This window comes from Micropterus dolomieu, linkage group LG09 (assembly GCF_021292245.1).
Source record: "Micropterus dolomieu isolate WLL.071019.BEF.003 ecotype Adirondacks linkage group LG09, ASM2129224v1, whole genome shotgun sequence".
Lineage (NCBI taxonomy): Eukaryota > Metazoa > Chordata > Actinopteri > Centrarchiformes > Centrarchidae > Micropterus > Micropterus dolomieu.
In genome coordinates this window covers 27,489,796-27,502,202 of record NC_060158.1, presented here as the reverse complement: position 1 = coordinate 27,502,202, position 12,407 = coordinate 27,489,796, and the positions used below count along the sequence as shown (strand labels likewise).

The window sequence follows — 12,407 nt, the reverse complement described above, 5'->3', positions numbered from 1 at the left end:
TAAGAGTAGGCTTAAGACTTTCCTCTTTGATAAAGCTTATAGTTAGGGCTGGCTCAGGTGAGTCCTGAACCATCCCTTAGTTATGCTGCTATAGGCCTAGACTGCCGGGGGATTTCCCATGATGCACTGAGCTCCTCTCTCCTCTACTTTCTCTCCCTCTGTATGCAACCTCATCCCATTATTGCATGTTACTAACACAACTTCTCCCCTTTCCGGTAGTCTTGTGCTTTCTCGTCCCTCTCCTCTCTCCTATCACTTCCTGCAGGTTTTCTGGCTCTGGAACTGTGGAGTCTGGATCTGTGGTTGCGGGTCACCTGCTGCCCCCGTGTTCCTGCTCGACACCCTCTACTGCAACGACTATTGTTGCTAGTCCTATTGCTATTATTGTTATTATAATCATTAACATTACGATTGTTATCATTAACACTACTATAAATATCTGTACCATTTTTCATTTAGTCTATAGCAACATCACCTTTACTGTCTGTACCTCTGTGTGTATATTGTGTAGGCTGCCTCCCTCCCCTCTCTCTCTCCTTCCATCCCTCTCTTTTTCTCTCTTGTTTCTCTCTCTTTCTCTCTCTCTCTCTCTCTCTCTCGTCGAGGCAGATGGCCGCCCACCCTGAGCCATGGTTCTGCTCGAGGTTTCTGCCTCTTAAAAGGAAGTTTTTCCTTGCCTTAAAAAAAAAACCCAACATCTCCACCAAATTAAAAACACTACAAGTATTTAGTGCTTTTCTCAGATTTTTTTTAAGTAGTAGTTGAAATATTGTATTTATTCCTTTAAAATCAGTTCATAAGAACTTCGTCCAAACAACCAGTAGTAGTACTGATCAATTCTACTGAAAGATATTCACTCAGTGACACTCAAGGCTGCTCATCAGATGCTGGCAAGACACAATGAGGCATTGGTGCCACCAAATCCAAATGAGTTTGTGAGGGCCACTCGTCGGCCCTGGGCCCTCCACGGCTGTGCTGAGCAAGGAACATAATTCAGGTCGAACTCTGGCTCAGTGCGGTCCAGGTTGAGGGTTGGGGGGAGGACCCTGTGGTAGCAGGCCAAAGCAGTGAACGCTACCTCCAGGGCCCCTGCAGCCCCGAGTAGATGTCCGGTGGCTCCCTTGGTGGAGGAAACAGCTAGGCTCTCGACACTTTGGTGGAAGAGCCTCTTGATCGCAGCATTTTCAGCGGCATCCCCCAAAGGCGTGGATGTGGCGTGAGCATTCACATATGTCACATCTGCTGGTGAGACGCCAGCATCTCTGAGGGCCGCAGACATGCATCTGTAAAGACAGGGGTTGCACAATTAAAGGATAATTCCGGTTTATTACAGCTTTGATCTTACTATAGCTGTTTTGGCTCATTGTTTTTTTATACAAAAACATGGTTGTACTCCCAGATCTCAGCAGTTACTGAGATTGTTACATTGTTACAACAAACACCAATGGAACAAGAAACAGATGATTATAGAGGTTGTAGGTCACAAGTTTTACACAGTTTTATTTGAATATTGTTTTTAGAAGGCCTTAAGAGGCAACATGATCTGACCAGGCCAATCATTTTCTGACATGCATTAAGGGTTGTTCTTTTTGACAGTTTCTTGGTTTTTTTGCTCATTTAAAAACATTTATTGGTGTCCACTAAAATACACATCTGTATTTTTGTATAATGTTAAAATAAATAAGAAAAAAATATTGGAGGAAAGTGGGAAAAAAACATCATGTGTGCAGCAGAGATGTGTTTTTGTCTTTTTTCCTATACTGTTCATCATCTTATAACCCCTCTGAACTATCAACAACCCCAATTCCCAGGTTGGAAACCACTGATTAAAAAAGTGACAGCGGTTTTGTGGAGTAAATTATGGCATTTTTGTCGTCATCTGAAAATTTTAATGTAAGGGGAAAAGTTGGCTCTCGCATGCTTAAAAAAAAAAGTATCTGCTTCTAAGAGAACCCTCAAATGAGTCACCTGAACGCTCCATCTCCGTCTGCAGTGGGTGCAGTGATGTGGCTGGCGTCCCCTGAGAGTCCATAGCCCAGGACCTCTGCATAGATCCTCGCTCCCCTTTTCACTGCATGGTTCAGCTCCTCCAGAAGGAGCACCGCTGCTCCTTCGCCCATCACAAAGCCCTCTCTCTCTGGGTGAAAGGGTCTTGACGCCTGCGTTGGGTTGTCATTCCATTTGGTGGCGAGGGCGCGTGCCCTGGCAAAGCCGGCTACTGCCAGGGGCCCCACACAGGCTTCCGTTCCCCCTGTAACCATAGCAACTGCATCCCCGTGGGCAATGAACCTGGCGGCATCGCCTACAGCGTGTGCACCTGTGGTGCATGCTGTAGACACAGCATGGTTAGGACCCTTCAATTTGTGTTTGATACTTATGTGCCCAGCAGCCATGTTGACAAGGATGCGAGGCACAAAGAAGGGACTGACTTTGTTGTAACCCTTTTCGTGGAAGGCAATGGAGGTGCGAGCGATTTCCTCCAGTGACACCATGCCCATGCCAACAGCCACCCCAGTCTTAAACTGTTCCTCTGCAGTTTTGGGGTACCACCCTGAGTCCTCCAGAGCCAGCTGAGCAGCTCCGAGGGCCATTACAGTGGCTGATGACATGCTGTTAATCTCCCCTCGAGAGGCAAAACTCTCCTCCTTAAAGTGACCTTGTTCATTTCCTCGGGGTACCAGTGCTGCCACTTTACATGGAACAGTCTTATAATCCTCTGAGTCAAGAGCAACAATCCCACTGTGGCCTTTAATCAGGCGGTCCCAGGGTAGTGCACTCCCTGTTCCCAGAGGACACACTAACCCTATGCCAGTAATAACAACCCTCCTTTTGAGCTGTCCAGAGCTGTGGTGTCTGGAGTCTTGGTTTGGACAAACACATACTGTCTTTTGAAGAAGTGCCCTTATGTTCTGTGTTCTCAGCTGGAGTTTAGTCCAACAGTATAGTGATAAAGCAGACATCCTGTTATCTCTGTCAAGTTTGACACAGCTAGCTTGTAGCTTTCGTGAACCCCTCTTAATATTAGAGAAATAAATTCCCCAAACCAAAGGGGAAAGGTCCTCCAGATGCCACTGAACTTAAGTCTGTAACGTACCCGGCCGAGAACTTCTTCAGATAACTGTCAATTGAGAAAACTTGTCCTTAAACGAGAAGTCCATTCCTGCATCTATGAAGCTATTTTTAGGTCGCATTTTTGAACGCCAGATTCGTTTTACAAGTAAATATTCAATTTAAAAATGTAATAAAGCAGATGGAGCAAGAAAACATATAATTGCGCTTTATGAAACACCACTATGGCAAAATACAATTATAAACAATATATTTTTTAAGCTGCAAACACATATTCAGGCGCGTTCGGTCAGCTACATCGAGGACCCAAAACGAGTAATAGCCAAATGCGTGCATTTGCTAGCATACTCAAGACATTTAGCTCGTCACGTTACAAGAAAAAAAACCAGTATGGCTGTGTCACCGGCAGTGACAACATTGTTTGAGAATTCAAATGAAGTATTTCTAGACGCCGCCAAGTTGTTACTTACATACGCGGACAACATTTTAAGGTAAGGCTGTGAACTTAACAACGCAGTACGTTACACAGCGGTGTTATTGGGATGTGATGTGTTAGCTAACGTTAAGCTGCGGTTGTGTTAGAAATGGTTACGTTTCAAATAAATCCAACAGTTGCTAATATCGTGCCGCCGGGGTGAAGCTAACCTCGCTTTACTTGAGCCCCGATATAACGTTATCCGGTTGTTATTTATACACAGCTTTTTTAAATTTGTTTTTGCGTGTTGGAACACCTTGACATAACTTTAGTTTTAGTCGCCTGGGTGTTGTGGTTAATTCGGCATACAAATTACTTACCAGGAAGCAGTTTTAAATGGCTAACTTTACAAGCTCTATGTTCACTTATCTCTCCTAACATTGCCTCTAAAATACGCTGTGGAGTGAAGCAGATGTCTCAATTGAAAGTTGTCACATTTGTTTTTGAGTAACGTAAACGTGTACATATTAACGGCCACTTTTGTGGAAAGCAGGTGTCAGTAAACTTCCAGATCATTGCCACATCTGAAAGTGACAATAAACAAGTTGAAGTTAGTTATCTAATGATACCCATGTATTATGTGTCTGTATATTTCTTTTTTATGAACACATAACTCGGTCTACTGTACTTGTTTGAACATAATGCTATGAAAGGCCTCGAGAAAAGCTCTAACGTTACTTCCTCATGTGATGTCACCTCCAAACAGGTATCCCAATGAGGAAAAATACAGATCAATCCGCATAGGCAATCCTACTTTCTCTACGAAGCTGTTGCCAATCAAAGGTGCTGTGGAATGTCTCTTTGAGATGGGATTTGAGGAGGTAATTAATAACTAACTTCCAGGTGGCTACTGTGGTAAACTAAAGCCAATATTAAGTTGCTTCATTGCCTATGGTTTATTTGATCATCTGTCATTGGCCTGACTCTAAGTAAACATTTAATCTCTTGCACCTGTTTTCAGGCTGAGACCCACCTTGTGTTCCCCAAGTCTGCATCTGTGAAACAGCTTAAGCTCATCAGGGAATCCATATCGGCAGAGAGGGATCGGAGACTGTGTGGAGGACAGCCTTTCCAACCCACCACTCAGACTGCTGCCTCAACCTCAGCCTTAGCTTCAGCACCGGAGAGCACTACTGCTGCCTCCAGCCAGCAAGTTACACAGCCATCATCCTTGGTAAAGATGCGTCCATCCCAAGTTTAAATGGCAGAAATTGTGATTGAACATATATGTATTTAGCTGTAATTTCTAAAGACACCTCAGCACACTAAGAGTATGTCAAAGGGATGATGGCAAGATAAGAAGTAGTTACAATGAGCTATGAGTGAAATTCAGTTCAGACTTATTTTGTAATTAGGGACTGTAGGAAAATCATAAGGATGGGAGTTGGTGTCAGTAATTTATATTTTTCTCATCCCAGATTTATTTTGGCCCTTGTCAGATTAATAAAATTAGCATGTAATTGTTGCAGATTGCAGATAATGGCCTTACTGGGTGCAGTATGTTATAGGGGTGGTGATGGCGCAGTGGATAAGACACCTGGGTTTCAATCCACTGTGAGACACCATTGTGTCCCTGAGCAAGACAATTCACCCCTAGTTGCTCCAGAGTTGTGCAACCTCTCATATATATATATATATAGCAATTGTAAGTCGCTTTGGATAAAAGCGTCAGCTAAATGAATAAATGTAAATATTATAATTTTTTCAGTTAATTATTTTGTGCCCAACATGTCAAAAACTGTGAAGAATCCCTATCATGTTTTCTCAGAGGCCTTGATTAAGTTTTCAAATAGCTTTTTTTTGTCTAACCGTGCAAAACTCAAAGATATTCAGTTTAAAATTATCATAAGCAAATCATTACAATGGAAACTTCTGAATGTCTGGTGTTTTTGCTTGAGAAATGACTGAAATGATCAATCAGTCATCGAGTTTCTGATAAATGTTCTGTTGATCAGCTTATCAATTGACCCACTAATAACTTCATCTCTAATGTGAACTAGTCGCTGATAGGACCACTGAGTATCTTAATTATGCGTTTGATTTGGTTATGACACCTAATCTTAAACCTGCTTGTACAGGCTAAAGCATCACCTGATCTGATCCATATTTATTCTGCTGTCAGTGCACAGTTTACTCAATCAGCGGCAGTCACTGTCCATAAATTGACAACTGTTTTTTACTGATTAACTGATTTGTTTGTTATGCCAATTGTCATCAATTCTGAAATTGCTAATTCCACTGCAATTAAGGGTTTTAAATTAGGGTACTACATCTCGATTCTTAATGCTTTGCCTTTCTGTGGCATTAATACTGTTTTTAAGTTAACTATTTTAAGATATCAAGGGGGAGGGTGTTTAAGGTTTATTTCTAAGACAAGTGGTGGGAGCAGAGAAAATATAAATAATGCTAGCAAGGGCCATGTTTATATTTTAAATGTTTAGGGGTACTATGACACCGGTTTCCCCAGGTCATGGTAGTGTAAATTGCTGAGCTAAAGTAAACTGAAGTTGACTCTGCCTGCGCCTTTCAGTAGGTCAGACACTCTCTCCTCACTGCCTGCTTGGTTGACTGCCTGACGCAGCTGTCTTGATAAGGATGCACTGTTATCTTTTCGCTAGGTAACCCAATGCTGAGATTTTCTTTATTTTGTTTCATTATAGACAGACTGACTGGCTCTATGTAGAGACACAAGTGTTGCATGTGACTTGAATGACACACAATGTGTCTTAAACATAACTTAAGTGAATCTCTGTATGTCTAGGAAGGATAAATATCCCCAGATAGGAAGTAATCTATAGATCTGGTGTTGGCATTGCATGTTCACACTTGGATGGTGACTCTGTATACCCTTTGACTGGGTTCATTAAACAAATGCTGTGTAAGTATTCATCAGTCGCCAAAACTTCTTCATCACACATGAAATTAACTCTGTCTCTATATTTCATTATTCTTGGTTTGTTTGCAATCCGGATGTTTTCTTGTCTTTCTTCCAGGAGAACAGTATGAGTTTCTTTGTGACTCTCCAGTCAAACTTTCAACATGTTATGCTGTATGAAAATCTTGAGCTGCAGCAGAAAGCTAGGAGCTTCATCCCTCACCAGCAGCTGTCCTCTGCTGCTGAACAAAAGCTGAAGGAGGTGAAAGAGGCTGATCCAGGTGCAGTCCCCTCACTTACTCAAAATAATTGGTTGTATCTGGATTATGCTCCATGCAAGTAAAGATATGCGTGTTCCTTTAAACTGTGATTCATAGGGACCAACTGACAAGCTTTCCTGTGTGCAGAATGTAAACTTGGAATAGAGGACTTCCTGGTGCTGGAGTTGCTCAGATGGTTCAAACAGGACTTTTTCTCCTGGGTGGACTGTCTGCCCTGCAGCAGCTGCGGAGGCCCCACCCAAAACGCCAGCTCCCTCAGTCCAACCACCGATGACCTCCGCTGGGGAGCCCAACGAGTAGAGAACCACTACTGTCAGAGCTGCTCGCTCCCTACTAGATTCCCCAGGTCTGTATGTGTCTTTGTGTGACATTTTAGTTTAGTTGTTACTACTGCAACGAGGAAGTCTAGGACCAGTGTTTGAGGTAGGATTAAAATTGGGATTAAGTTGCAGAACAAGTGAGGCAAATTGGGGCGGCAACAGCTCAGTCTGTGGGGACTTGGCTTGGGAACCGGAGGGTCGCTGGTTCAAGTCCAGCGCTGACCACTGCTGAAGGTGTCCTTGAGCAAGGCCCTGAACCCCTGACCCCCTAACCTAATTAGGATGGGTTAAATGCAGAGAATGAATTTTGCTTCCGTGGTTCTGTGTATAACTGTTTGTGACAAATAAAGCTGATTATGTTATTGATTATAAAAGTTAGGCAGTGATATGCATCTTGCTTGTAGGAAGTTATAAATTATTACTCATATGGAATAGAGTGCTTTCATTGATGAACATTTTGCCTTTATGTTTTCTTTGTATTATTAAACCAGATATAACAGTCCTGAGAAGCTGCTTGAAACCAAGAGGGGACGCTGTGGGGAGTGGGCTAACTGTTTCACACTGTGCTGCAGAGCCCTGGGCCTGGAGGCCAGATATGTCTGGGACAGCACAGGTATGTACATGACTAACAGATGTGGCTCTTACTTGACTAATTTGACTCTCTGTTCTGCAGTTTACTTACACACCTGTGCGTGTGACATATTAGGAGGACAAACTGTCTCTGCTCAAGGTCCACTTAATAGCTTTAATCAATTAATTGTTTTGAGTCAATTCAATTCAGCTTTATTGGCATGAATGGGGAGATAGCAGTTAGTATATATCACATAGAAGTGGAATACATTGTATACATCTGTGAGCTGGCAACCTGAAGAGAACAGCTCAGCACTGTCAAGGTTTTGTAGTCAGAAATCTGCAAACTTTACTGTGGTTTGGTCGGGTGCCAAATCAAAGTTTAGAGTGCATAGAACATTATGACTGAACTACATGATGGCCATTCCCATGCTCTATTATGTCTCATAAGTTGTTGCAGCATTTGTGTCACGGATTCTTGACTAATCAGAAATTGATAAAAATGGTCAAAAATCCCTCCTAAATAGCACATCAAGACACCAAAATGCATACAGTTATTTGGTATCAAATTGTTTTAATATTGGGAGATTTCTGTAAGAACTGCATTGTCATACCAGCTTTTCCCTTGCCAAAATGTTACCTAAATTTGAAGTTTGACTTGACATGCTACCAATGGATGACTTACGTTGTCATTCATTTCAGTTTCATTTAATACCCGTATCTTCACTCTAGCTATAAAAGTGAATCTGCTACAGCGTCTGAAAGACAGTAATGTTGGTCGGGCGTAGCCATCCTTGTGGAGTTAGGAGGAGAACAGATATCACAGCAGAGATCGGTTATAGAGTGGGGTGAGAGAACTGTATTGTTGGCCTGCAGTGAAACCTGCCTCACGTTGCCTGAAAGAGGTGCTGTTTAAAACAAAAACACTTCAGTGAAGAGTTTTAGTTGTATTCTTTAGTGATTCTTGACCTATTCCCAAGGTCAAGAATGAACTTGCATGCTCAAATGTTTGCGTTTGTGATGGTCTACATGTGGTTTTACGTTTCCACCCTCTGCCTTCAAAATTAGAATTGTTTTCTGAAACACTGAACCAATTTTAAATACTCTGCCATTAAAATAGTACCAATATAAGGTATTGAATACTAATTATATTGGTATGTAATAGTTACACACATATATTAGGAACATGTCATCATATTACAAATATCACAAAATGTTGTACTTTCTTATTTGGGCTGATGTCAGAATAATTCATATAGTGTGTGAAAGTGAGTTCAGGTCTCTCTGTCTTGTTTCAGACCATGTGTGGACAGAGATTTACTCTGTCTCTCAGCGTCGTTGGCTGCACTGTGACTCATGTGAGAACGTCTGTGATAAGCCTCTACTGTATGAGGTTGGCTGGGGGAAGAAGCTGGCCTACGTTCTGGCTTTCTCTAAGGACCAGGTCAGACAGATGGACACTACATGCTGCTACTGTCAAGTCAATTTTACGCATACAGCCCAATATCACAAATCACTTGCATGCTTCAAGGGGCTTTACAATCTGTACAGAATAAGTGACCCTCTATCCTTTAGACCAAGAATTTAGAAAAACTCCTCCAAAGAACCCTTTAATGGTGAAATAATGGAATAAAGCTCAGGAAGAGCAACAGAGAAGTGATCAGGACAGACAGACACGCAATAGATGTTGTGCGTACGGAATAGGCCAACATGGTAAAATGACAGTGTGGACAATCACGATGACAAAGTTATGGATAGATTGTAAACTTATTGTGGCTACTACTACAACTTTTACTGCTGCTGGTACTTCTTCTACTACTAGTTGTTACAGTATATAATGGTGTCAGTCCAGTTTTGTCTAATGAACACCAAAATAAAAGTCTCATTTCATTAAAAGATAAATATGCTATCATTCTACATTTTTACTTGCTCACATCAGATCAAAAAATTTCAGTCTGTCTTGTCAGTGCTTTCTGACTTCCCTACCCTTGCCGCAACCCATTGGATAATACTGAAGATGTAAATCATTTTAAACAAAGCTTACAAATATATAGTTTCATTGTTTTTTTTTTTCTAAAAGGCTTAGTCATGTCCTTAAAAAAACAGCTGGCCACTGTAGCTTTTAGCAAACCTTGCTTAAACAGAAGGAAATGGTGCATTTGTTGGTGACTACTATCAGCTACTGGTTACTAACCATATGGTATCCAGAGTTTCCTCTAGGATTTTTTTTCAGCAGCAGGGGGGAGGACAAACATTTTATTTGCACATTAAAATCCAAAAAGAAACATCTCCTCATTAGCTTAAAAGGACTAATTTGCATCACTAATTAGCTTTACTAACCTCAGCTCCTCCAGTCACCTCCGTCCTTTCTTTGCCAAAACTACTTTTTCAGACTGAAAACTGAAAAGAAGCTGCTCAGCTGCGCAGTCTGAAGGGGAGATGTTAGCTAACTTAGCGCTAACCGCCTTCACTTTTCCAGCAGGTGGGAAGCAACAGACTTTTCTGGGTCTTGAGAAGCTGACACACTGTAACAGACACCGTACATTTACTGCCAGAATATTTTCCTCCGCTCGTGTGGGAAATTTTAGTAGTGGGGGTCGTGAATGCATATAGAGGAAACGCATCATAGTGTTTGGAGCTCAGTGGCACAAATGAATTCAGGCTTTGAGTCCACAGACAATGCTTGGTCTGTCTTCTGATTTCTAAAAATGACTCAGTTTATGATATGCCTGTCAGAAAAGCCACATTGTTTTTGTGCTTACATCTAAAGGCAACAGAAATGTGTAACTTTATTCTGGCAGGTAGTACCAGTTGTTTGCATCTAGTGTTTCTCACCAGAATGCACCGTTGAGGTCTGACAAACATGTTGAATTCATTTCCTTCCTCATAAGATATTAGCAAACTGATTTTTCTTCAAAGTTTGAAACCTGCATTGTTTACATCCATGTTTACTTTGTAGCTGTCATCTGCACTACCTTGCTGATGCATTGCTGCACTTATAAGCACGTAGTTGTCACCTGTACATCAGCACAGTTCTGTGAAAGTATTGGCAGGAATGTGAATACATCATGCGCTTGCACAAGAGCAAGCAAAGACTCCACTATGACTGGAATTGTCAGTATGATATCATGCTATGCAGGTGGTTTGCTTTTGAGGGTTATAGAATAACTATGTGGGTATGGTGTTTTCTTTCAGTGACGTGTGTGTGTGTTGTGATGCAGGTGGTTGATGTGACGTGGAGGTATTCCTGCAAACACCCAGAGGTTTTGTCGAGAAGGACCAAGGTTCAGGAGGCCTGGCTGCTGCACACCATTAATGGGCTCAATGCCTCGGTAAGTCTTAACCCTTTTAACCTGTCATGTAAGACTAATTGCTGTGGTGAGTCTGATGTAAAGAACCTGCTCTGATACCAAAGAGGCAGCAGTCCCTGAGTCCAGAGAGGAAGAAGGAGCTGACAGAAAGGCTACTTGTCGAGCTGGTGGAGTTTATTTCGCCCACCAAAAAACAAACAGGAGAGCTGGGCGGACGCAACTCTGGCTCTCTGGCCTGGAGGATAGCACGGGGGGAGACCAGAAATGTTGACACAGGGACCCCTACACAGGTACAGTATTTATTTATTTATTTATTTTATATATACAGTCTCCTCTAAAAGTATTGGGACGGTAAAGCAAATCCCTTTTGTTTTTGTTGTTCACTGAAGACATTTGGGTTTAAGATCAAAGAGTATGAGACAAGAGTTCAGAATTTCAGCTCTCATTTCCTGGTATTCACATCTAGATGTGTTAAACAACTCAGGACATAGCACCCTTTGTTTGAACCCACCCATTTTTTCAAGTGAGCAAAAGTAAAGGAACAAATAATCTTAAAGTAAATAACATTTAATATTTGGTGGCAGAACCCTTGCTTGCAATAAAGCTGTCTCAAGTCTGCGACCCATCGACATCACCAAACTGTTGCATTCTTCATTTGTGATGCTATTCCAGGCTTTTACCGCAGCTTCTTTCAGTTCTTGTTTGTTTCGGGGTGTTTGTCCTGCTGCATGATAAACTTCCTCCCCATTAGTTTCAATGCATTTCTCAGTAAATTGGCAGACAAAATGTTTCTGTCCACTTCTGAGTTCATTCTGCTGCTCCCATCATCAGTTCCATCATCAATAAATATTAATGAGCCTGTTCCAGAAGCAGCCATGCACGCCCAAGCCATGACATTACCTCCATCATGCTTCACAGATGAGCTTGGATGCTTCGGATCATAAGCAGTTCCTTTCTTTCTCCACACTTTGGCCTTTCCATCACTTTGCTAGAGATTAATCTTGGTCTCATCAGTCCATAAGATTGTGTTCCAGAACTTTTGCGGCTCATCTCTGTACTTCTTTGCGAATTTATAATCTGGCCTTCCGATTCTTCCTGCTGATGAGCGGTTTGCATCTTGTGGTGTGGCCTCTAGATTTCTGCTCTCTGAGTCTTCTTCCAACAGTGGATTGTGATACCTTCACCCTGCACCGTGGAGGTCGTTGCTGATGTCACTTCCTGATGTTTTGGGGGTTTTCTTCACAGCTCTCACCATATTTCTGTCATCAACTACTGTTGTTTCTCTTGGCCGACCTGTTGGATGTCTGTTGCTCAGTACACCAGTAGTTTCTTTCTTTTTCAGGACGTTCCAAATTGTTGTGCTTGCTATGTCCAATGTTTGTCCAATGGCTCTGCTCGATTTTCCTTCTTTTCTCAGCTTGACAGTGGCTTGCTTTTCTCCCATAGACAGCTCTCTGGTCTTCATGCTGGTTTATCCTCTTTAACAGGAAATGCAGTCTTTATAGG

The 12,407-nt window shown here is 42.0% G+C and overlaps 2 protein-coding genes across 2 annotated transcripts in view; one reads left to right on the top strand and one right to left on the bottom strand.

Moving 5' to 3' along the window:
* Positions 1–731: 731 nt before the first annotated feature.
* Positions 732–3,997, bottom strand: oxsm (3-oxoacyl-ACP synthase, mitochondrial). Its single transcript, XM_046057899.1, has 2 exons — positions 1,969–3,997; positions 732–1,283 (listed from the first exon to the last, which is right to left on the bottom strand). Exons 1-2 carry the CDS (start codon positions 2,958–2,960, stop codon positions 881–883), a joined length of 1,395 nt encoding a protein of 464 aa, XP_045913855.1. The 5' UTR covers positions 2,961–3,997; the 3' UTR covers positions 732–880.
* ngly1 (N-glycanase 1) overlaps positions 3,403–12,407 on the top strand; it is a 12,966-nt gene continuing 3,961 nt past the window's right edge. The window contains exons 1-9 of the mRNA XM_046057897.1: positions 3,403–3,560; positions 4,251–4,365; positions 4,506–4,718; positions 6,538–6,700; positions 6,827–7,046; positions 7,512–7,633; positions 8,889–9,034; positions 10,812–10,922; positions 11,006–11,191. Of these exons, the coding sequence (XP_045913853.1) occupies positions 3,460–3,560; positions 4,251–4,365; positions 4,506–4,718; positions 6,538–6,700; positions 6,827–7,046; positions 7,512–7,633; positions 8,889–9,034; positions 10,812–10,922; positions 11,006–11,191 (1,377 nt within the window). The 5' untranslated portion in view covers positions 3,403–3,459. The remainder of the gene's footprint in view (positions 3,561–4,250; positions 4,366–4,505; positions 4,719–6,537; positions 6,701–6,826; positions 7,047–7,511; positions 7,634–8,888; positions 9,035–10,811; positions 10,923–11,005; positions 11,192–12,407) is intronic.